Source organism: Rhinoderma darwinii, chromosome 2 (genome assembly GCF_050947455.1).
Source record: "Rhinoderma darwinii isolate aRhiDar2 chromosome 2, aRhiDar2.hap1, whole genome shotgun sequence".
NCBI classification, from domain to species: Eukaryota; Metazoa; Chordata; class Amphibia; order Anura; family Rhinodermatidae; genus Rhinoderma; species Rhinoderma darwinii.
Window position 1 is genome coordinate 255,894,192 of NC_134688.1, and position 26,396 is coordinate 255,920,587.

Below are 26,396 nucleotides of genomic sequence, written 5' to 3' on the forward strand. Positions count from 1 at the left end.
TGCAATTTCATAATGTAATCTTACTAAGAGAACTGCCGTTGTTACAATGGTATATGACAGTTTACCAATGGGCTTCAGGGTCAATTCGATTTCCTGACTGCCCCTCACGAGCTGCTGCTTGTAGCTAGTAAGAGATTATTAGAGACTTACAGATAATGTAATTTTCTGTAATATATGAGCATGTGAACTGTGGTTCCTGTTATTCATTAGAACATTTCCATTTTTTTATGGTGCCATCCAAGCTCTTGTCAAATAAGAAATCATTTTTTACAGACTGCTGGTACATTTCAGAAATAAATGATTGTCTTAAGCCCCACGCACATGACCATAAAGCCGCGGACACCTTTTCGTAGCGCTACGGATGGGTGTCCGTGCCGAAGAACCATGACGGGAATTATGGAGCATGTCCTATTTTTCGAGGGCTGTGATTACAGGCACGGCCGTGTGAATGGGGCCTTAAACATTCTTTTAGCTAGAATTTTATAACATCTCTTTTAGGCATTAAATATGGATCCATAAATCTCCAAAAGTGAACCTTTAGGGTAAAGTCCCACGTAACAGTGGTCACATGCAGCCAAAACCACGCTCACATGTGAACTGAAAATATAATTAATGACTGTAGTATCTATTTTGCTAACGCATTAATCGGCCTGACTATGACGATTAAAAACGACTTTATTGATTTCTATAATTAAAATGTGTGAGCTACTAGTCCGTTTGGACATCACACTATGTGAGCGCACTTGTGCCATTACTCAAGAGACTTTTATATAACATTTCAGTTTCACATGATTCTTACTTCTGATGTATGAAAATTGCCAGAATTTTTCAATTACTGCTATTTAATTCTGTGCCCACAGGTCAATGTGACTTAACCTACAGTAAGTCACTGGCTGTGATTCGAAACATACAGCATATATGGTACCTAAATGTAAACACTGTGTGCTGGGTATATGCATGTGCAACAATTTCTATCATCTGTTAATAAAATCACCTGAAGGCTCTGATCAACGTTTTTACAGTTGGCATGATGTCTTCCATGGTAAGATCACTGGCAAGTCTCTTCTCATCATTACTATCATCTCCAGCGCCCTCTGATGGGAGAAAGCATGTTGACATCACTGAGAAGGAACTGCAATTTGCATACATCTCTTAAATCAAAGTTTTTCATATAAATAGGCTTAACTTGAATAATTTTATAGTAAGAATTGTATTAAGAAATTATGGGACAAATTGCAAGGTAATGCAAAAAGTTATTATAAGCCTTATTGGGAAGATTTGTCTACCACAATTTCAGCCTCCAAAGCACATTTTGGTCGCTGTATCACAGCCCAAATGTTTCCAAATAGGGGGAAAAAGTGACAGGCAACTTGAAAAGATCACACAAATTCTGACCATGTGGGAAATTCTCAGATTATCACACAACTTTTCACCCATAGGGAAACGGTGAAATTAAAAGATGTAAGATTTATGTAACATTTATGTTAATAGCATCATCAAAAAAATTAAAAGCTATCGGAGATGATGTGTGTTGTTAACAGTGGATATTTCATTGTGTGGTAAGTCTTCATTCACTTCTGCATTAGGGCTCCGTTCTGGCATTCCGTCAGAGCTTTCCGTCAAAACGGAACCCTGACTGAAACAAACGTAAACCATAGGTTTCAGCTTGCATCACCATTGATTTCAATGGTGACGAATCCGGTGCAAATAGTTTCCATTTCTCTCAGTTGTGCAAGGGCTCAGTCGTTTTGACAGAATGAATACCATAGTCGAGGAACACCTCTAGGAGAGGAATCTCAGGCCAGAGCGTCGGCAACACTCTTGTTGGGGATTCTGCTCCAGGAGAAACCACTGACGTCACTGTCCATATGGTTCACTCTAGGAGGGAAATCCACGGCCAGTGTCGGCAACGCTCTGGCAGGGGATTCTGCTCCAGGAGTAGCCCCTGACGTCACTGTCCATATATGGATAGTGAGGCCAGGGGCTTCTCCAGGAGCGGAATCCCCAGCCACAGGGTGGCCGATGCTCTGGCTTGGGATTCTGCTCCTAGAGGGAGCCCCAATGGTGCCATCTACATAATTGGGGGTAGCACTATCTACAGGGGGGGTGGCGCTATCTTCAAGAGGGGTGTGGCACTATCTACATGGGTACTGTGGCACTATATGAGTACTATCTACAGCGAGAGGAGACGGGGTATAGGACGCAGCGAGAGGAGGTGGGGCCGGTACACTGCGAGAGGGAAAATCCGCCGGCCCAAAGCCTGTAGACGTAATTGATGATGAGCCGTCGCTTGGCTCAACTAGAAGTGCAGGCTGGGCTGAGGCACGAAACGTCACAGGAAGTTAAAAATTCACAGACAGTGCTGTGACAAGACCGCATTACAAAACTCAGAAACCCTCGGACCTGGAAAAAGCAAGTTTATTAGAAAATGACTTGTAATGGGCAAATTAATGAATATTAAAAGTAAAAATTATTCCTGGACAACCCCTTTAAGATTTAGTGTCCTCTTAAAAAAGTCTTATATCATTCTACTCATAATGACACTGACATAACACTGTGAGTAACACAATAATGGACATATTAGAACCATGACTTTTCTGTCAACAGGGTTTCCGATGCAGTCTACCTGTGACAGTTGTACATTCTATGAATCCAATTCACCTTCCAGTGTCTAGATACCTTGGGGCCGGTTAGCTACAGATGGAAGAACCATCTTAGGGAAACTGCATCAGATACACTGCTGATATGGAGCATACTACTTTAATAATTTCTTACACAAAGTTGGGCTAATGTAATCAAAAAGCATTTTTACATTCTTTACTGCTGTTATGGGGCTTTCACAGAAACATTGTCAAGTTCTACTAAGAGATGCAATGGCTTTGAATTAGATATAAATGATAGTTCTTAAATTCATAACATTCCATATAGAAAGAGAAAAAACAGATCCTTGAACCAGAGCTGAAGACATATCCAAACATCATCCCCATGAAGTAGTGCCATATGTCAAATACCTAAACATATGTCAGAATGATCATTGAAAGCATACCAATGCAGAATAATCATTTCAATCCAACTGAGAATGTTGATTTTGTAAATTTTTAAAAATTATCAGCCTCATCAGACAAACAGACAAAACGCTGTGGCCGATGCTCTGGCTGGGGACTCCACTCCTAGAGGGGGCCCAGATGGTGCCATCTACAGGGGGGGGGGATTGCGCTATCTACAGGGGGGTGACGGTATCTTCAAGGGGGGGTGGTACTATCTGCATGGGCACTGTGGCACTGTATGGGCACTATGTGCAGGGACACTGTGGCACTATCTACATGGGATTTGTGTGTGGCACTATCTACCGGGGCACTGTGGCACTTTCTACGTGGGCACTGGCACTAGTGGCGGCTAAGTGGGAATTATACTGTTTTGGGGCATCTACGGGGCTGTATACTGTATGGGGCAGCTATAGGGGTATTATACTGTATGGGGCAGCTATGGGGGTATTATACAGTATGGGACAGCTATGGGGGCATTATACTGTATAGGGGCATTTGTGTGGGCATTTTACTATATAGGGGCATCTGTCTGGGCATTATACTGTATAGGGGCATCTGTGTGGGCATTATACTGTATGGGGCATCTGTATTGGTATTATACTGTATGGAACCATCTGTGTGGGCATTATACTTTATGGGGGCAGCTAGGCCGGCATTATAGTGCATGGGGGCATATGTGTGGGCATTATATTGTATAGGGGCATCTGTGTGGGCATTATACTACATGGGGCAGCTATGTGGGCATTATACTGTACAGAAGCAGCTACAGGGCATTATACAATATGGGCACAGCTATAGGTGCATTATACTGTATGAGGCAGATATAGGTTCATAATACTGTATGGTGCAGCTGTGGGGGCATTATACTGTATGGGAGCATCTGTGTGCACATTATACTGTATATAGCCATCTGTGTGGGCATTATACTGTATGGGGGCAGCTATGGGGGCATTATACTGTCTGGGGGCATCTGTGTGGGCATTATACTGTATGGAGCATCTGTGTGGGCATTATATTGTATAGGGGCATCTGTTTGGGCATTATATTGTATGGGTCATTATACTGTATGGGGGCAACTATGGTGGCATTATGCTGCATGGGGCAACTGTGTTGGCTTTATACTGTATGGGTGCATCTATGGTGGCATTATTCAGTATTGGTGCATTATACTGTATAGGGGCAGCTATGGGGCATTATGCTGTCTTGAGCAGCTGTGGGGGCATTATACTGTATGGGTCAGCTATGGGGCATTATACTGTATGGGGCAGGTATAAGGGCATTATACTGTATCGGGCAGCTGTGGGGGCATTATACTATATGGGGCACCTATAAGGGCATTATACTGTATAAGGGCATATGTGTGGGGATTATACTGTATGGGGCATCTGTGCGGGCATTATACTGTATGGGGGCATCTATGTGGGTATTATACTGTATGGGGGCATCTTTGTGGGCATTATACTGTATGGGGCATCTGTGTTGACTTTATACTGTATGGGTGCATCTATGGGGGCATTATACTGTATAGGGGCAGCTATGGGGCATTATGTTATATGGGGCAGCTATGAGGGCATTATACTGTATGGGGCAGCTATAGGGGCATTATACTGTATGGGGCATCTATGAAGGGCATTATACTGTATGGGTGCATATATGGGGGCATTATACTGTATAGGGGCAGCTATGGGCCATTATGCTATATGGGGTAGCTATGAGGGCATTATACTGTATGGGGGTAGCTATGAGGATGTTATACTGTACGGGGGCAGCTATAGGGGCATTATACTGTATAGGGCAGCTATGCGGACATTATACTGTATGGGGCATCTATGAGGGGCATTATACTGTATGGGTGCATCTATGGGGGCATTATACTGTATAGTGGCAGCTATGGGGTATTATGCTGTATGGGGGCAGCTATGAGGGCATTATACTGTATGGGGGCCGCTATGGGGGTATTATAATGTATGGGGGAAGCTATAGGGGCATTATACTGTATGGGGAAGTTGTGGGGGCATTATACTGTGTGGAGGCAGCTATAGCGGCATTATACTGTATAGGGGCATCTGTGTGGACGTTATACTGTATGGGGTATTATGCTGCATGGGGGCAGCTATGAGGGCATTATACTTTATGGGGCAGTTCTGGGGGCATTATACTGTATGGGGGCATCTGTGTGGGCATTATACTATATGGGGCAGCTATGTGTGCATTATACTGTATGGGGCAGCTATAGGGCATTATACAGTATGGGCGCAACTATAGGTGAATTATACTGTATGGGGCAGCTGTGGGGGCATTATACTGTGTGGGAGGTTCTATGGGGAATTATAATGTCGGGAGGCACTATGGGAGCATGATACTGTGTGTGCTGGACTGGGTGTGTGTGGGCAGGGATTGGGCAGGGTTATAGGTGTGGCTTAAAAGGAAAAAAATAAAACTGCCGTGCTACGCGGGCCGCATCAGTTGTCCCTCTTTGTGATACTTGAAAGTTGAGAGGTATGGAGACAGAGAGAGACTTACAAATATTTATGGTAAATGATGTAAAATAAAACTTTATTACCATTGTGTGGAATAGTATTTGGTGTGTGCTTCACTATAATATAGGATATCTTGGCACAGATCCAGCAACAGATGAGGAAGACAAGCTGACTGGATTGTGTGTACCATTATGTCTCACATAGGTGGAGTTGGCAGACTTACATCTATCGGGCTATGAAAGTAGGTGGAAGGGAGCTGGGTGCCTCTAATTAGAGGAGCAGGGACAGATGGAGACACAGAAGAGCATGATGATTATTAGTGGGTGTTTGTGACAGTGTGCAGAGAGGTAGCTGGAAGCATGTAATTAGAGCAGGGACCAATGAAGACACAGAGAAGAATGATGATTATTAGTGGTTGTTTGTGACAGTGTGCAGGGAAGGAGCTGGGTGACTGTAATTAGAGCAGGGACAGATGGAGACACAGAGGAGCATGATTATAAGGGGGCGTTTGTGACTGTGTGCAGGGAGGGAGTTGGGTGACTGTAATTAGACCAGGGAGAGACCCTGTGAACATAGAAGGGCGTGGCAGTATGCAAAGACCTGGCTGAGATTCTGTGGTGGGTGGAAGGGGTGGGACTGTAAAGTGTCTTCTTAGCTACAGCACGGGATCATGGGTATGGTGGGTTACAAGACAGGAAACAGCCAGGATCAGAAGCAAGGGATGTAAACGGCAGTGATAATTGAGATCAAACAGAAACTGGTTAGAAGGTATGTAGAGGGTTTTAGGGAAGACAAAAAAAGGCTGGGGGACACTTTTTAGAGAATATTTTTTTCCCTGCCAACCCCTTTAAGAGCTAGCAGATCACCCCCCCCGTAAGCTGGCTATTCAGGCAGAAGATGGGTCGACTGTAGAGTTCCTCGACTCGATTCCTAAGGAGACGTTAAAAAATATGCTGCAGACTAGTTTTAGCGGCCATTTAATGTCTATGTACTCACCATCTGCTTGGGGTTTTGGTTTAAGTCGTAATGATGCCCGAAACCTTGTACGATCATTAAAGCTCCAACTCTTCTGCACTTTGGTAGGACTGGGAGTTTCTGCGGTCAGATCTGGTCCAGGAGATTCCCGATCTGGAGGAGCCAAGTACTGTTTGCTCCGTGTGCCCTGTCTTGGGGCACCACCTCCTCGTATGCGATCTTTTAATCCTGCCTTATTACTGAGAAGGACAGGAGCAGAAAACACAGTCCATGATATAAATGAAGTGGAAAACTATCAATAGAGTAGGCAAGGGAAAGGCAGGCATGAGTGAGAAGCTAGAAAGACTTAAGAGGGGTAAAGAAGCAAGTGAAGTGGAGTACGAGGGAGACAAGTTGAGGAGACATAAAGGTATATTTTCTATTCTGTCTGTGAGGAAGTTACTTCTTTAATAAAGGAATAATTTATAAGGTCACTTCTACAAACGGAATACATGTCCTGCCTCTAGCAAATAAATCATCCCCTACTAAAAGATACTGCTGATGACTTTCAGTGGTCCATGCATTTTTTTAACTACATGAAATAAAACCATTCAACAAGGTGAAAAAAAAGTTCCAATAATGTTCCTGGAGTCATGCAATAAAATGCTGATACCAACTTCACAGAATAGGCTAATGCTAATGTAAAATAGCAAAGAGACAATTAATTGGAAACATTTTTTTCCCCACAAAGTTGAGTATTCATGCTAAGAACTGTCTAATAAGCCATTAGACTTCCCACATTCCATTTCATCCAAAACCCCAAGACAGAATTAACACTTCATATTCAATTATAAAGCACCTGGAATACGGCACCCATTTCTCCTGGAGTAATCCTCTCGGAGTGCGTTACAACACAGTTCAGTACCACATGCTGCTAAGGCAGGCGATCCTACACACCTCATTCCTCTACTGCGGGCCTTCACACCTCATTCCTCTACAGCGATCCTTGGAAATCATCTGCATGCAAACACATCTTAAGGACACTCTTAAGTCCTTGAATGCCATGTCAGTTTTGTATGTTCTCATGGCAGTGAAGGGGTTTAAGAAATGTATCAGTTTGTCACTAATTTAAATCCTTTGTGGACCAGCAAAATGTATTTGTGTGATAAACGTGTTATTTTCAAATCCGTTCTTTCGTGGCTTCTGCTGGCACTCAAAGGGTTAAATTAAGAAATTACATTACTTAAGGAAATACAATAAACGATAACGTAAAAAAATAAAAAATAAAGGCTGCTGTATATTAGGATAAATCTACTGACCGCTCCTGATAATTAAAAGGGATACTCAATCCACATTTACATAACCAGCTCTGTGCAATAATATATCAATTAACATAATTAAACAGGAGTCCCGGGAGAATATTATGCACATATGATATTTCTGTACATTTTAGATAATGTTCCTAGTGTACGTTCTTCATGTCCATACACTGGTAGAATATTTCCTGCAGCTGGGAATATGTAAATGTCTATGAGTCTCTGTAATGAAGTTTCATGCGCTCTTATTATCCTAATTCACAGAAACGCTCAGGGATTTTCTTGATATCCTATATTAAGCACAAGTCTTATAATGCAGACGGTATCTTTGGTAAAGCATGCAGATCATCCCATTCCAATAGGTAAATACCTGGGCTTCCAGCCAGCGTATAGACGAAAGAAACTCCGCTTATTACTGTAAAGAGGCCATTGGTTACTGTTACACATAGTCCAGTCTGACAAATGAACACAATTGTGGGTAACATGAATCATACTTATTGCACCAGTTGTGATCATAAAACATCCTGTGCCAATGCAGACCTACGTTATAACATTATTATCCCTACAATGCTGTATTCCTGTACCTACAAGCCTGAAAAAAAGCATGATGGTCACACTGCAGGACAGAAACAAAGCCCTGTCCTGAAATTCCACACGTCTATAGAAGAAAAAGGTGGAAAAACAGGGGTTGCAAAGTGAAATTAGTGATGACAGTTCGGGAGAAAATAGAAGTGACACTCACAGATATGATACTGACGGTTACAAACAAACACGGAGGACACTAAACATTTCAGAGTCAGAGGGGCTGGCAAGGACGTGTGCAATGCCCGCCACATACACTTCACAATATGTAATGGACTAGCCACATCCGGACTGTTCTGTTCTGTATGGAATGTCTGATCCTAAATATGGACGAAATAAGTGATCCCTGTACAGAGAGGTTTTCATGTTTCCTAGGACTCCTTAGTAGTATAGTCTTGTCATCCCATGCTTCATATTGACAGAATGGTTATGGATGTGGGAACAGTAACTATAGTGTTGAGTTGTCTACACCAAATATGTGTAAGCTTTCTTTTATTTTGCACATAGCGTATGATTATATGATGATCTTGTGCAGGGTGATATAATGTACAGCGGATATAAAAAGTCTACACACCCCTGTAAAAATGCCAGGTTTTTGTCCACCTTTAATGTGACCCATAATCTGTACAATTCCATTGAAAAACAAACTGAAATAATTTAGAAGTGAAAAATAAACATAAAAAACAAAATAATTTTTTGTTGCCAGTATAATTTTAACGGGTGTAAAAGTTCAAGGAGCATATGTAATTTGAATGGCATTCATACGACATCCATACTTCCCAAGAATATGCCTTGCACTGCCCTTTTGCAGGCCCCTCTGCCCTGACAGACACTTGGACGAACACTGGGCTTGGTAACACTGGTGGGGACCCCTACCTTTCCCCAGCACAGAAAGGGGGTGCTGCAGATTTCAGAGCAGGGGGGGCTGGGTGATAGCGAGGAGACCCCTGACAGTGCCTAACCCCTCCATTTCGGCTACGAGTTCGATGCCAGGTATCAAACAAAAGAAGCAGCTCTCTGAAGGGGTCAAATATACAATAGCAGATTACATCGCTGAAGGGAATTAGTAGGTGAGGATTGCAGACATTATCATATCAGTAATGCCTCTCTAGGCTTTTCATTCCAAACTAGAGGCAAACACTAGTTCAGGAGTCTTTGGTTGTTACGTATGTAGTGTATTATATTGTGCATCTTCTATTTAGGTGGTCTCATAATGATACATTGACACTTGCCCCTCATCTATATTATCAGGTAACCATGGCAACGCAATACACAAATATGCAAGTGGTAAAAGTCATAGTTTGTACAGCTCCTTAGCATTAACACTGAAAGTTTTTGTTACACATTTGATGTCTAATATATTAGTGCTATAATAGTAACAATGTAGGTACTGTATTTTTCAGGCTATAAAATGACCAGGACTATAAGATGCATCCAAGTTTAAACAACAGAAGCCAAAAACAATAATACATATTTCAGACTTTTTGAGGTGGTGGAGGGTTTAAGATTGCTGGCACTGGTGGCTTAGGGTAGTGGAGGTGTTAATATTTGATCTAGGTAAACCCGCTTCTTTGGCAGTTAATATTTTATTCTTTGGTAGTGTAAAGTAGACGATGGGTTAAAATTGTATTCCAGGTGGACTATAGTAGAAGAGAGGATTATATCTGGTGGTCTAGTGGTTTACTCGCCTGCCAGGTCCAACTATGTGTTCTTTCTCTACCAGGAAGCTATTTGCATTGATCGTACAGAGCAATGCCAGGCATGGACAAAAAGAACTGTATGGCAGGCAGCTGAATGGCATGTCCACACTTCTCCCTAGGACAGGGCAGAGAACTTTAATAGTGCTTTGCTCAATTATTAGGGGAACAGTCAAGATTTCTGTATTGCCGGGCCTTCCTGACTCCAGACTATAAGATGCAGAGACTTTTTAGCAAGAATTTTTTTTAGCTTAAAAAGTGTGTCTTACAGTCCGAAGAATATAGTTCATTTTATGGCTGTGCACACCTTTGTAAGGACATTCTTTGTTTTTATTGAAGCAATGTCTTATGTGTTTTTAAGCAACTTTTAAATTCACTTTTACTAAAATAGTTTTTTACTTTTAAGGCCCTGTTCACACCGAGTTTTTTGGCGCTGATTTTGACGCACGTTGGAATCAGCTAAAAAAAAAACGCCCGAAACCTCCTACCATCGATTTCAATAGTAGGCGGAGACATTTTTGGACACAAAATGCTCTTTCTTCCTGCGGTTCCGTCTCTGACCTCCCATTGAAATCAATGCGAGGCAATTTAAATTTTTTTAAAAACACATAAGACATTGATTTAATAAAAACAAAATTGCTTAGCGCCTGTTCACATCAGTGTTGTTCTTCCGTTGAGGGAACGGAACCCTATCACAACGGTGACAAACGGAAACCTTTAGCAACGTTTCCGTCACCATTGAGATCAATGGTGATGCAAACGGAAGCTAAGGTTTCCGTTTGACTCTCCGTTGAGGGGTTAACCTGACGGAAACCTCCAACGGAACCTCTCAACAAAAGGGCAACGCTGATGTGAACACAGCCTAACAACAACTGATGGTTTTGTAGTAAAAATCGTGAAAAAGTGCCTAAAGGCAACTGATACATTTTTGCATCAGTTTTTGCATCAGTTGTAATCACTTGAGAGACAAAAAAACTGATGCAACTGATATATGTGAACGAACCCTTACAAAGGCATACTCAGCTTTTAACATGACCGATGGTTATATTCACTAAATGCTATCACTACTTTAGAGTTTCAGAGTGTTTGTGTTTAGTAAGTGTAATAGGCCCCCTGCACACGACCGTGCCCGTAATCACGGTCCATGATCACAGGCACGGCCGGCTGCGGACAGCCACCCGCATTTGCGGGCAGTGCTCTCATATAAAGTATGGGAACATGGTCTGCAAAAAGCAAAAAATAAGACATGTCCTATCTTTTGCGGAGCCTTTCTATGCGACGGACACCTTCCCGTAAGCTTTCATTGTCTGACAATAAATATTTAATTCATTCTGAAAGCAGCCACCACTAGGGGGAGCTAACTGCAAATGGATTTATATAACTAGTATTAAACTCAATGGGAGCTGTATAAATCGATATGAAGTAAGCTTTTCTTAGTGGCTGCAGGTAGTCAGTAGGACAGTGTCGCAGCGAGAAGTTCAATGCAGAGCCTTTTCCCAGCATATATGCTTATAAATAAAGTTGTGTGTCTTAATACCCCAACAAAATGTTGTGAGAGTCAGAAAATGGTACTTGTATCAAGGAGTATACCATTACTATAAGACACTCATTGAGAGAAGTGAACGGTTCGTTGTTTGGCCTGTGTGCAGACAGTGCTGTTTACATTCCCAGCACAGCAAAAATTCCTGTGGGTTGATAAATAAATGTTGGTACTGTACTGACATCAATAGGTGGCCTTGATGCTTTTGTTGTCAGGAAGTGTTGATGAGTTCACTATAGTCTGACTGTGGCTCAACCATTCAGTATACACAGAGCGCTAAAATGATGAGGTGTGGATAGGTCCTAAAGCTCCTCAATACAGATTATAAACAAATACGCTTCACTGCAAAATACTTTACTGCCAAAGAGACCAGCTTCAAAAGGCATTGCCATGTGGTAGCTAGTGGGCTAATCTGTTTTGCATTTTACACTATACAGGCAGCCTTACTCGGAAATGAAAGACTAATTTTCGCGATTATTACTAAATAAGTATATGAGCTAGTGACGTCACTACTTTAGAGATCCTCATCTCCATAGAAGGTCCTCGAAGTTAGGCCTCATTTACACGAACGTGATATACGTCCGTGCGACTCGCGTGCTTTTCACGCGGGTCGCACGGACCTATACAAGTCTATGGGGGCATGCAGACAGTCCGTGAGTTTTGCTCAGTGTGAGTGCGCTGAAAAAAACTCACGACATGTTCTAAAATTCTGCATTTTTTCGTGCATCATGCACCCATTGTAGTCAATGGGTGCGTGAAAACCACGAAGGTCGCACGGAAGCACTTCCGTGCGAACTGCGTGATTCGCGCAAGAGCTGTCAAACTCAGAATGTAAACAGAAAAGCACCACGTGCTTTTCTGTTTACAAACATCCAAACGGAGTGTCTTAGAGATGAGCGAACCGAACTTCACCGAACTCGTTTTGACCGAACCCGGCAGGAGACAGTCACTGTCCAGGGTGCTGAAAGAGTTAAACTGGTTCAGCACCCTGGACAGTGACTTCCGATCACAATATACATGAACGTGTAAAAAAAAAAGAAGTTCTGACTTACCGATAACTCCCGGCTTCTTCCTCCAGTCTGATCTCCCGGGATGACGATTCAGTCCAAGTGACAGCTGCAGCCAATCACAGGCCAAGCACAGGCTGCAGCCAATCACAGGCTGCAGCGGTCACATGGACTGCCGCGTCATCCAGAGAGGTGGGGCCGGATGTCAAGAGAGGGACGCGTCACCAAGGCAACGGCCGGGAGACCGGACTGGAGGAAGCAGGAAGTTCTTGGTAAGTATGAACGTCTTTTTTTTATTCACAGGTTGCTGTATATTGTGATCGGAATTCACTGTCGAGGGTGCTGAAAGAGTTACTGCCGATCAGTTAACTCTTTCAGCACCCTGGACAGTGACTGACGTCGACTAGCCTCATCTCTATGATGGCGGCTGCGCGAAAATCACGCAGCCGCGCATCATACACTGATGACACACGGAGCTGTCAAGTGCCTTTTGCGCACGCAAAACGCTGCGTTTTTTTGCGTGCGCAAAACACACACGCTCGTGTAAATCAGGCCTTAGTCTCAGCAGTTGGGTGCTGAATGCACAGCCTACTATGACTAATAAAAGCTTCCATATAACCAGTAGAAATAATCGAAACGCTTTGCCTTATTCGCCATTTCACCTTATTTGTCAATTCGTAGAATACAGTTAACTTGACAATGATCCTAATGGCAAATAATTTGCAAAATAACTGACAAATAGGTAGAACTTGATTAGGCAAAAAAATGTAAAACAAAAACTTCTTTCTAGTCATTTCTAATAACCAGTGCTCTTTGAACTATAGCACCAGCAATAAGAAACATGTTTTCAACAGTAGTGAATAATGTTAGCGTTTTGTGCTTATCCCTCAGGGCTACCAAGATTTTTGAAAGCAAGAAAAGTGTAGTCTGAGGCACTTTTTTTGCCGGAACTCAGACGGAAACTTGACAGACCCCATTAAAAGTCAATGTGAGCCGTTGGGATCCGTTTGGGACTGGATGTGGAGTAGCTGTCATGGCTCTATTATGAACTTACTCTGTTGGAAATTGATTAAAACTCATGACCAAGATTTTGTGTCCATTCAATACTGTAATGTTATATTCCTGCTAGTGGCTTATTATGGTCCATGATATGAACATTACAGATCTAGCCGTCTTTTCCTTGACTTTTAACGAATTAAATAAACAATGGCTAGATCTCTTATCTTGACTTTTTCAATGACTTTTCATTTATTTTTACTATTTACTTACCGGAAGTAACTGTTTTAATCCACATCCTAAAGCAGAATGCAGTTTACATGGTTCTGTAAACAGTTTAGAAAACATTTTGCAGTGCTATGATATAGTAAAGGAAGGGTTGAACTTTCTTCCTGCGAAACATCCTGTTTAAATAATTGTTAAAGAGGCTGTCACCAGATTATAAGTGCTCTATCTCCTACATAATGTGATCGGCGCTGTAATGTAGATAACAGCAGTGGTTTTTATTTTGAAAAACAATCATTTTTGAGCAAGTTATGAGCAATTTTAGATTTATGCTAATTAGTTTCTTAATGACCAACTGGGTGTGTTTTTACTTTTTACCAACTGGGCGTTGTGTAGAGAAGTGTATGACGCTGACCAATCAGTGACCAATCAGTGTCCAACACTTCTCATTGTTCCAGCCCATTGTTACAGTGTGATTGTGCAGTGAAAGAAGCTGGGCTGGAACAATGAGAAGTGTTGGACACTGATTGGTCACTGATTGGTCACTGATTGGTCAGCCTCATACACTCCTCTGTACAACGCCCAGTTGATAAAAACACGCCCAGTTGTATATTAAGAAACTAATTAGCATAAATATAAAACTGTTCATAACTTGCTCAAAAATGATCGTTTTTCAAAATAAAAACCACTGTTGTTATCTACATTACAGCGCCAATCAGATTATGTAGGAGATAGGGCACGTATAATCTGGTGACAGAGCCTCTTTAGCTCAATCCCTTTAAATTGTGTAAAAAAAAACAACTTCTGTAGTTGGATTATAGATGTCAAAATACCGACGTAAATACATATACAGTAAATTATGTTGACATTTCACAAGCAAAGACTGATCATTCCCACTTTGGCTAAGTTCACAAGTAGCGTGAATACTGTGGGATTGCCATCCGGAATTTCCGTGCTGAAATTCTGCAGCGTATTACAGTGGCAGAAAAGTGGATGAGATTTGAACACTGTGGAAAAAATGCGGAAACTGACTTGTGGTGCAGATTCTCAATCTGAAGCATGTCAATTTCTTTTGTGAGAACGCTATTATTTACACTGCGAGTGAACTTAGCCTTGTAGTGGCAGCATCAGATTGTATGGTCTAGTACAGCTCACCTGAATGATGGCAGGATACTGTCATAGTAATACCATGTGGCTGTGAGGTAGGAACGACTCACATCTGTTGAGTATAGACGCCAGGCAGCCTTAAAGAGAGGAGAGAGTATTCAATGAATGCCAGCCTCACTGCTAACAATATATATGGATCAAATACAATAAAGGACATCCAAGTGGCATAAAGGGCATTTATTGCTTTTCTTTCGACACTAAATATTATATAAAATCTATAGCATCCAAAACCTGCCATTGCAACTTATGTGCATTAGGATCTAACCAATAAATACTCTCATTTTGTGATTACTTGTACAAGGGGTTCCCATCAGAACACAAAATGAACTGTATGATAATATTGTGACGTGTGGAAGAAAAGGATATTTAAATAGCAGCTAAAAGTATCCGATATTAAGGGTGAATGGTGTTGAACACTGTTGTGACAAATTCCATTTACTAATGCTGAAGCTGCATTTAGTTCAATGAAAACGTGATGTTGCTACAATTCTTGTCTCGATACTGCAATACAATATGACAGAAAGAGAATCACTCATTCTCCCTATTCAGCAATTCTAATAGTCTCGGGATGTTTCCCCTAAAATGGTACGGCAGGCTTTTACAATGAATCTAGTTCCATAAAGCCAGGCAGCGTAATCTGCCAACTTGTCCCCGGCATCTTTGGCTGTAATTTTCAATGGAAGTATCATATAGGAAATAAAGACTGGAATGATTTGTTGAGTTGGAGAATATGTCTGAAATCTAACTTTAAAAAAAATATATAAATCTGCATGTGTAAAAAACAGAGGCATGTCATCATGTATGACCTCATCTATACAAGAACAGCCTACATTTGTAGGTTGGCCAAATGTGTGTAAGTTTAGTAAGCCACAAGCTCCTGGGTTTTGAGAAGAGAAACAAATCTGTTTACCACGATGGAATTTTTGATATTTTAGTGACTATGAGAATGGATAAAAAAAATTGCGCTTAAAGGTTTCGTATCATACTAATGTCTGTATAGGTTCCATTGACTTTTTGAAATTCACAATTAATTTTTACTGCATATCTGTAGAAATATAAGGGTACCCCCACACAGTAGATTTGTTATGGATTTTATGCAGCGAAACCACTGCAGAATCCGCATGTATTACATGCAGATTTTGCTGTGGATTCACCGTGGATTTCCCCCCTTTCAACATTAAAAATGGTGAAATCCTGAGTGAACATCGCAGAACAAAATGAGCATGCTCTGAATTTCATGCGGAAAATACTTAGCAGCATGTGGATAAGATTTCGTAAATGTCATGCACTTGCCTGCAACAGTCTTCCGCTGTGGATTTTTTGCCCACAAATCTGGACTGGAAAATCCACAACAAATATGCCACGTGTGTGGGTGCCCTTACAAGCATCACAGTTAGCAACAAAAAGACTTCATTACCATCTCCTCCAAATCAATTCAGTTATGAACTGTATAGAAATACTGCCACCCCAAAATAAAACTGTTTATTTATAAGAAGCTATGTCAACAGGGAGCACTAGCCCAAGGGCCCTTTTGCACCGGCCAAATGAGCATTCACAGAATGCACGTTCCCTATAATTGCCCTGTGTAAACGGGAACGCTCGTTCATCGGCTGATTGTATCATTTTAAATGCCCAAAATATTATCGTTGTCCGTTGTCGGCAGCACATCTCCCTTTGTAAAACAGGGAGACGCGCTGCCGACATGATAGAAATGTATGTAAACGAGCGATCAGATTAACGAGCGCTCGTCCCCATACTAGCTCGTTGTGAAAGGAGCAAAAGAGTGCCGATCATCGAGCTGTCTCGTTGATCGGCGCTCTAGTACCGCCCAAAATGGGCTGGTGTAAAAGGATCCTAAGTCATCGCTGGAGCAGCTCACTATTTTTAGTCTCAATTGGACTCAAATGAAGATTTTATATTGATGATGTTTCACATGACTGTGGGATAACTACACCTGCATCTGGGCAGAGCACTAGTAGATGAGACTGTACATACATCAACCGTTGCCTGACTGTTTTACCAGTCACAGCTTTATGGGAGACTGCCAGAGGAGAAGGAGAAGCCACAGTTGAAAAAACACACAAATGACATATTGCTAACTCATTGGTTCAACAGAAATAGACGGAAATGCTGTGGATTTTGCGTCTGGATTTGCATACGGAAAATTTGCAACAGTAAACAGTTGCATTTTAACAAATCTCATCCACATGTTGCAGACATTTTCCATGTGGTAATTGACCTGAGATTTTGAAATCCGCAGCATGTGAATTTCTGTTGTGGAATGAGCACAGATGTTTTGTGGATTTTCCTCATTGACTTCAATTAGAAAGTTCGAATCCGCAATCAAATCCTAAAGTTGCAGATTTTTCTGCGCATTACCTGCAAATTCACAGTAAAATGCATATTTTAAATGAATGATTTATTTCTTCTTTGTTTCTTAGAAAATCCTCTGGAGAATCCACAGCGTTAAAATTCGCACAAAAATCTGCACAATTAAGTTTAAAGCGTAACTAAACGTTCAACAAACTTCTGACATGTCATAGTGACATGTCAGAAGTTTTGATTGGTGGGGGTCCGAGCATTGAGACCCCCACCAATCGCTAAAACGAAGGAGCAGAAGCGCTTGTGTGAGCGCTCAGTCGCTTTATTTTTTTTTGGCCTTTTCAGAAAATCAATGTATTGGAGTACGGGCTTAATAGAAAGTCTATGAGCCCGTACTCTGATACAACGGCTTTCCGGAAGCCGAACAGAAACTAAGCAGCTGAGCGCTCACACGAGCGCTTCTGCCGCTTTGAGCGATTGGTGGGGGTGTCAGTTCTCGGACCCCAACCAATTAAAATGTATGACATGTCAGAAGTTTGTGAAACATTTAGTTACACTTTAAGAAATGATCTGCAGAAACTCTGTGAGGACTTTGGCAATGTGTGCACGTTGTGGATTTGCTGAGAATTCCTGCACAAATTTACAGTACAATACATTTTAAAAACCCCATCCACATGTAACGGAAAAAAATCAGCACGGAATGGAGTACATTTTTGTATCTGTAGAATGTCAAGTCTGTCATGGATTGGTTGCAGATTTTCACCATAGTTTTCACAGTTTGCAATGCATTGGGTGAAATCTTCACTAAAATTCATCAGGCTGGTTCAGGCGTATTATGCCTCGTTTTACGTCTGAAAATAGGGCTACAATACGTCGGCAAACATCTGCCCATTCATTTGAATGGGTTTGCCGACGTATTGTGCGGACGACCTGTAGTTTACGCGTCGTCGTTTGACAGCTGTCAAACGACGACGCGTAAATTGACTGCCTCGGCAAAGAAGTGCAGGGCACTTCTTTGCCACGTAATTTAAGCCGTTCTTCATTGAACTCAATGAAGAGCAGCTCAAGATATACGAGCGTCACAGACGCCTCGTATATTACGAGGAGGAGCATTTACGGCTGAAACGACGCAGCTGTTTTCTCCTGAAAACAGGCTGTCATTTCAGCCGTAAAAGCCAGCTAGCGTGTGAACATACCCTCAATGTATCACATGTGGATTTCATTGCGGATTTGCTTTGAAATCCGTGATGGAAAGAATCTGCAGAGGCGCTTGTATGATGCCGTTATACTTTATGTTGTATACGGGATTGAGTTGTTCAGTCTCTATTTAATTTTTTTATGAAATTCTCCTGTTCATTATGCTTCTCCACATTGCTGATGTATATTGTGGCTTGTCATAGGATGTGATGCTCGCCTCCTTTTTGGGGCCTTGCCCTTCTTTGTTATTTTATTTTCCTCATTTCATGTGGAGGTGTTTCCCCCTCCTGTCTTTTATACTTGTTGTTTTAAAATTAAAAAAAACTTTGAATATGAAAGAATCTGCAGAATGTGGACTCAGCCTTAGGCCTGATTTACACGAGCGTGTGCGTTTTGCACACGCAAAAAACGCGGCGTTTTGCGTGCGCAAAAGGCACATAACAGCTCCGTGTGTCATCAGCGTATGATGCGCGGCTGCGTGATTTTCGCGCAGCTGCCATCATTATGACACTCCGTTTGGATGTTTGTAAACAGAAAAGCACATGGTGCTTTTCTGTTTACATTCAGAGTTTGACAGCTGTTGCGCGAATCACGCAGTTCGCACGGAAGTGCTTCCGTGCGGCATGCGTGGTTTTCACGCACCCATTGACTTCAATGGGTGCGTGATGCGCGAACAGCGCACAAAGATAGGACATGTGAGTTTTTTTCAGCGGACTCACGCTGAGAAAAACTCACGGACTGTCTGCATGCGTCGCACGCACGTATATCACGCTCGTGTAAATGAGGCCTTAGACCACCTTCACATGACTGTATTTAGGTCAGTATTTTGCATCAGTATTTGTAAGCCAAAACCAGGAGTGGTTCCAAAACACGGAAGACCTGAAATTTTTCCATTATACTTTTTCTCTGTTGAGGTTCCACTCCTGGTTTTCGTTTCCAAATACTGATGTAAAATACTGACCAAAATACTATAGAGTGTAAGTGGCCTTAGACCATTTTCACAGGACAGTATTTTGCATCAGTATTTGAAAGCCAAAACCAGAAGTGGAACCTCGACAGAGAAAAAGTATAATGGAAAGATTTGTACGACTTCCTTGTTTTGGACACACTCCGGGTTTTGGCGTCCAAATACTGAAGCAAACTACTGATGAAAATACTGCCGTGTGAAAGTGGTCTAAGTCTAATCTCTGCAATGTAATTTACATTTATAACAGTAATAGCAAAATAATTGAATACATAACTCTTTACTAAGACCTATAACAACTCTGAATGTGGCAACAGTATGCTAAGGCGGTGCCTACATGAAGGCATGAAAGGTTTCAATGCAGAAAAATGTCATCATTACTTTTCCAGAGTTTGTGGCGCATTTGCTGCGTATTTGTGTTGTGTATTCCAGTGCGGAATTTCACATGATGTTGAAGTCTATGAATAAATTCTGCATCCAAAATACCCAACACATACAGAAAACTGCTGCAAAAAGTGTTGTTTATAATATTATATAAGTATTATATATAATCCAGGTAGGTGCATAGGATGGCGGCGTGACACAACTATGTGGGGCGGCTCCGCATACTGATGCTAGAATAAACACTGTGGCCCAGTCTGGGCTCCAGCTGCTTCACAGGGTTCCATATTTCAGGTCTCCAGCCCCCTCGTGCTACCTACAGCCAGGATGAGCACTATGATGAAGATAAAGACGGGGATATGGGAAAGAAGGCTCAAGGGCTCCACAGGACTAAGCATGACCCGATGGACACTGCTCATTTGTTTATTTCCTTCACTGCCACCGTTACCCGGAAGGCGCCTGCAAGCATCTGTATTAAAAAAAAGTGTATGCTGCCTGGGGTGAGTGAAGAAAAACGACATAACAAGTGGATGGGTGAGACCAAATCAATGCATTAAAATAACTTTGTCTGCCAAATAGTAAGCACCTCTGAGGTTACAGATTGGCTGATCTTTACAATAGTGACTGTGCAGGCTTTTACATGGGCTACAAGAAGGACAATGATATAACAACAAAAACCGGAATCTTACCAAGATCCATAGTTCCATTTCATAGCCCTCACCTTTCCCTATTAAACACAAACCATTTGGATGCCCTATGCGACATCTATTTGTTTAAGAAATGTTTTGGTACTTGTGCAATATGCTCAATTGAGATCTTTTGGGAAATAGAATGAAATGTCTTTTCCTTTCACAAAAGCATGATTTATAGTGCTGCAAGACGCAGTTTTCTGTGACAAAATATTGCAACTATTCACAGACACTTGACTGTACCCTTAGGTAAATGAATTAGATGGACGCAGGATGACCAGTTGCGTTATACAAAGAACCAGTATTTGTTGCAGTGAGTCTTTGCATTACCTTGCTGCATATATTTCCCAAAAAGCATCTCGCTCTGTAAAAAATGTAAACGCTAGTTGCACCATCCCAAACACCACTATTCTGTAACGGTATGCTTTTGCAGAATTGAAAATTTACTGACAGATCATAGCTTCCAGATTAGCGACTTGTTGCGATGACAAGGAGGCACCTTGTATAAAGGTTGACAGCACCCAAGTGGCGATACTTGAACTACTTGAAAATGTGCTACATTAATTGAAGAAAAAAAAGTTTCACTTAGTTAAATTCTTTGAGAAGTAAAGTCCCAGATTTTCAGTGGAGACGTAGGAAATCGAACTGTGAAACTGAATAGGCACACTTATTCAACGAGAGTATTCACCTTGAGCTATCACTGATGGGATTAAAGTTGTTCACCAGGCGTGACTGGCAAAGCCAGTTTTTCCCCCCTCTTTTTTTAATAATTTTTTTAACCACTCTCGGACCGCCTATAGACTATAAGGGCACATTCAGACGTGGCAGAATTCATGTAGAATTCCGCTGCGGACAGTCCGCAGTGGAAATCCTTTGCAGGTAGTTTGTCCATTGGTTTCCACACGTTTTTAATTATCTTCGTGCAGACGTTGCGGAAAACTCCGCTGCGGACCATAGGCTGCGGTGCAGAATTTTCCCTCCGCAGCATTCACTGTCTGTTGCGGAGAAGAAGCGGAATTTCACTGCGTATTTCAGCCTTTGCAATGCAAAAACTGAAAACTGTGGCAAGTCCGCTGTGTTTTCTGCAACGTCTGAATTACCTGTCAAATATGCAAATGTTGGTGCAGATTCGTTGCGTAATTGCCCCAAATCTGCACCAACATTTGCAGCGGAAAAACTCTGCCACGTCTGAACGTGCCCTAAACGTCCGGGCGGTCCGCAATTAACTCTGCAGGGCCGTTCCAGAACGTCCTGCAGAGTTAGCAGGTTTGCCTCTCCCCGGCAGCATTTAGCTCCGTGATACACCTGTCTCTAGACAGCTGTATCATGGAACTTTAACCAGAGACCACTCAGCGTGGTCTCCAGTCATGTGATCGTTGTGACAACCTGTCACAATGACCACATTGCTCCTAACAGCAGCGCTTACGCGGCAACTTTGAGGAGCTCCGTGATACAGCTGTCTAGAGACAGCTGATATCACGGAGCTTTCACCCAGAGACCACTCAGTGTGGTCTCCGGTCATGTGATCGCTGTGACAAGCTGAACAAATTTGATTACAGCAACAACTGGCAGTGAAAACTTATCAAACAAATATTTACCTGCCATCACATGTTTATTTAAATTTACATGACTAATGAGAACATTAATTTTTTTTTATATTAAATGGATAGCACAACAGTATCACAAAGCTAACAGGGTTTCCCCGGAATCGACAATTATAACCTATTCACCGGAGAATTGTCTGATCACTCGGGGCCCCACCGCAGGAACTCCCACCAATCGCAGGCCTTAGCATAGACAGACAGGAGCCAGTCCTGGGGGCCTTCATTAGGCCCCTGGGCCGCCATGACCACCATCGGCACCCCGCGATTGCGTCGCGGGAGCGATGGGTTGTCAGAGGGGGCCGTCTTTCTAACAGGTTAAATGTAGCGATTGCTATTGACCTCGGCATTTAAGTGGTTAAACGGCCAAAAACAGTGTGATCTCTGTTCCTGGACGTTATTCCTGGGTGTCAGCTGTAATACACAGCTGGTACCCGAAGCGCGTGAGCCTGCTTCATACATCACCCCTGTACTATGACAAACCTGGCTTAAAGGGTTAAGGGTTAAACGTTACCGATCATAGATCCTTGTGAAAGGAGCAAACTAGCGCCGATCTACAGGCTTTCTTGTTGATTGACGCTTGTTTTTCGGCCTATATTGGATTGTGTAAAAAGACCCTAACTCCTTAATACCTGAGTTATTATGGACCTTACAGGGAACCTGTCACTACATTCATGCTGCCCCATCTAGGGTAGCATTATTCATTGACAGGGACACTGAGCTTAGATACATGTTAGTGTTTTTACACGGAGCAATGTACCCCCAGTATAAAACACCAGGGAGGTGTAGCCAATAGGTGGTTCTTCTCTGCTCTCCTTCCCACCGTCCTGTCTACAGACAGGTAGATGTATCAATCACAGGAAGCATAGTGTAACAGAGCAGAGGGGAGCCACCAATTAGCCCATTTCCTAGAACCCAGAGGTTTAGGCCGGGTTCCCACGGGTCAGATACGATGCGTAAAAACTGTATATTCCATCAGAAAAATCGCACGACATTGTGGCGCAGTTTTTCAGACAGAATTTTGGCTCCCTCTTCTCTGTGCGTAGTCTGGCCTCCTATGATGACGTTGTAGGCCATGTGACGCTGCAGCCTGTGATTGGCTGTGATTTTTTTTTACGTAGTTACGATATTTGCGGCGTAATTGTGGCGAATACGCGACAAAAGTCACAACACTTGGCTTTCTGTTGCGGGATTTGCATCCCCATTGAATTCAATGGGGAAAACCCACGACGGAAAAATCAACTAAAACGCCGCACAAATTGACATGCTGCAGAATTAAATTCCGCACCGCAGGTTTACGCTGCATTTTTTTTCCACAGCGTGGGCATGAGATTTTCTAAATCTCATCCACTTTGCTGTTACCGTAAATGTTGCAGAATTCTGTTGCGGAAATTCCACAGCGTTTACGCTATGTGGAACCCGGCCTTATAACGCCTGAATCATACACCTCTGTGTAAAAACACTTATGTCCCTAGGCTCAATATCCCTGTCAGGCTTAGTACTATGGCCTTTTTACTTTTATTCTCATATTTTATTACAGAACTTTCCCCAAAAGGTCACAAAAGACCTTTGGGCAACATTTGTTTACACTACATTTTTCACCTTTTACTGGCACTGTCATTGCAGCCACAGCTACAGTGGAAAACAGCCTGTTACTGTGACAATTTTCACAATCGGAGCTAAGCTAAGTCTAGTTTAATTGCTAGTCTCCCGGTGAAATCATGACCACCGGATGAAAATGGCACTGCCAATCAAGTGACAAGAGAAAACTCCCGCTTCCTCTATTGTTTACATATTACATTAACCCACTGACGAGAAGGCAAAAAAAGAAACAAACATTTTTGCATATTGTTCTGAGTGTTTGACCTGCGGTTTCATAGCTGTTTATATGCCAACAAAAGCTGTAATTCACTGTTGTTAAACTTCAGAAAATTAAAATATCCAGAGGGATGAATGCTTTTATGGGCATTGCATTGCGTATGAGATTCCTGCCATTATAACCAGGTATATAATAGGTTATATTTAAAGCGTAACTAAACTTTGAATGAACTTTTTCTTTTCTGGCAGCATGTGTAATATAAATACATTTTGTAATGTACTTTATTAATGAAATTGGGCACCTTTTTTTGTGTAATTATGTGTGTGAAATAGCCACTCTGACCCTTCTTTAGAACGTTTTATTCCTTGGATGTTTCTTGTTGCTAGCAGAAATCCGTACACCATTTGTGTGTACGGGTGGGCGGCGCCCGCAAAGCGTACACGCACCCGTCATGATATCATGCAGCCAGCAGAGGACATCATATTTTCTTCCCTGCGCTCTGCTGCTGCCCTTTTAATAGTATGTAGCAGAGGTCTCTGCAGAATAAGCACCCGTCTGCTGTCTACCGGCAGCAATAGAGAATGCATGATGGGAACCATGGGAAGATTAAATTTTGCATACAGTACTGGAAAACATCACACACTGTAAGACAGGTTCCCAGCAACTAGCAACTGGCCAAAAGCAGGAAGTTTTTTAGCGAATGTTTAGTTACTCTTTAAAAAAAATGAGTAGTGCTCATGTCTACCTGGTGAGTTTTCTTTTTTTGTGTAACATGCCCATTATTGTTCTATGAAATATTCATTAGAGCAGGTATTTTCAACATTCCTTAAGCTCGCCATAGACACAACAATTAGGGCACGTTCAGATGTGGCGGATTTACGGTGCGGATTCCGCATCGCAAATCCACAGCAATTTACAGTACAAGTGGCTTTTCAAAACCCCATCCACATGTGGTGGGAAAAATCTGAAATGAAATCAGAGAATTCTCTAGATTTTCAAGTCCACAGAATGCTCATTCTTGTGCAGGAAAATGAGCGGATTTTCACTGCAGAATTCACCCTTTGCAATGGAGTGAAGACCATGGCAAATCCGCAGCTAAATCTGCAAAAAAAATTGCATGTAACATATGCAGATTTTGCTGCAGATCAGTTGTGTATTTGCTGTGAATCCGTGGCAGCGGAAATTGTTTGCTACATCTGAACGTGCAGTTCACGCCTTAAAACTTTTGTCATTAGTGGTAAACCCTAAATTATAACGTTTATATACTGTCATCTCAGAAAATACATATGGGGCAACAATGCAAATACAGAATATTTCCCACAATACTAATGCTTTTTCATGGTAAATATCATACATATTATGGGGAATAAAGTTCATGGCAAAATAAAGTGCACCCTCCTTCCATACACAAACAAATAACTTCTAGTGACAACTAACACAACAGATTTCAATATCTAGTGATTTTTTCCAGAACGTAAAGCAACATTAAGAAACCAATTGGGAAAAAATAAGTACAACCTATATTTCACTTACATGTAGAACCACCTATCGAAACAATAACTTAAACATTTTCTGTAGTAGTTTATCAGTTTCTCGCATCATTTTGGAGAGATTTTGGCCCGCCTTTCTCTGAAAAATTGCTTCAGTTCATTGTGGTTTTAAGGCATTTATTTATGCACAATTCTCTTAAAGAAGCACCAATGGTTTTACTTTTCTTTATTATTTAAGACCGCAAAGGGCAAGAATTCTTAGTTATCAGCTGTTACTTCTCCTTGATATTTCTATTATCTTTGTTGCAGAATGTGTATTCCCCAGGTGCCCGCCATCTTGCCTTCTTTTTTACCCTGGATCTGGGGCTCCCAGTGCGTGATAACGCTGACTCACGAAGGCAGATAATATTTACAATTGCCAAGATGGGACTCACCAAGGAGAGGGCAGATGGGAGTAGAATGGAAAGAGCAGGGAGGAGAACAGCGGGGAGGGGGTAGTCAGACATACACATACCATTGATCGGCGGAAGTCAGGGATGCAAAGAGGAGACTGAACTCCAGTTAATACAGTGACTGCTGTTACGGGCAGGTAGTCAAACTAATCATTACGTGATCTAATGACCTTGAAAAAGAAGAGGTAAAAAAGGCATCAGGAAAAAATTTACAGAATAATTTTTTTACACCATTGCAACATTGATGGGGTGTGATTCATGGCAAAAAAAAATAAAAAATAAAAATACCCTGAGTGCCTCTTTAGGATCAGGCCACAGCATCTCTATGGAGTTGAGGCCTGTACTTTGACTTGGGCATTCCAACACATTGATTTTTTTCTTCCTTACCTAATTCAGATGTCAATTTGCTGGCGTGCTTGGGATCATTGTTGTTGCATGACTCAATTTTGGCCAAGTTTAAGCTGCTGGAG

The 26,396-nt window shown here is 42.0% G+C and overlaps 1 protein-coding gene across 1 annotated transcript in view; it reads right to left on the minus strand.

Annotated features, from left to right (window-relative positions):
• KCNQ4 (potassium voltage-gated channel subfamily Q member 4) overlaps positions 1–26,396 on the minus strand; it is a 187,177-nt gene that overhangs the window by 14,114 nt on the left and 146,667 nt on the right. The window contains exons 8-11 of the mRNA XM_075853172.1: positions 15,000–15,088; positions 9,256–9,396; positions 6,524–6,741; positions 995–1,094 (exon numbers count right to left, since the gene is read on the minus strand). Of these exons, the coding sequence (XP_075709287.1) occupies positions 995–1,094; positions 6,524–6,741; positions 9,256–9,396; positions 15,000–15,088 (548 nt within the window). The remainder of the gene's footprint in view (positions 1–994; positions 1,095–6,523; positions 6,742–9,255; positions 9,397–14,999; positions 15,089–26,396) is intronic.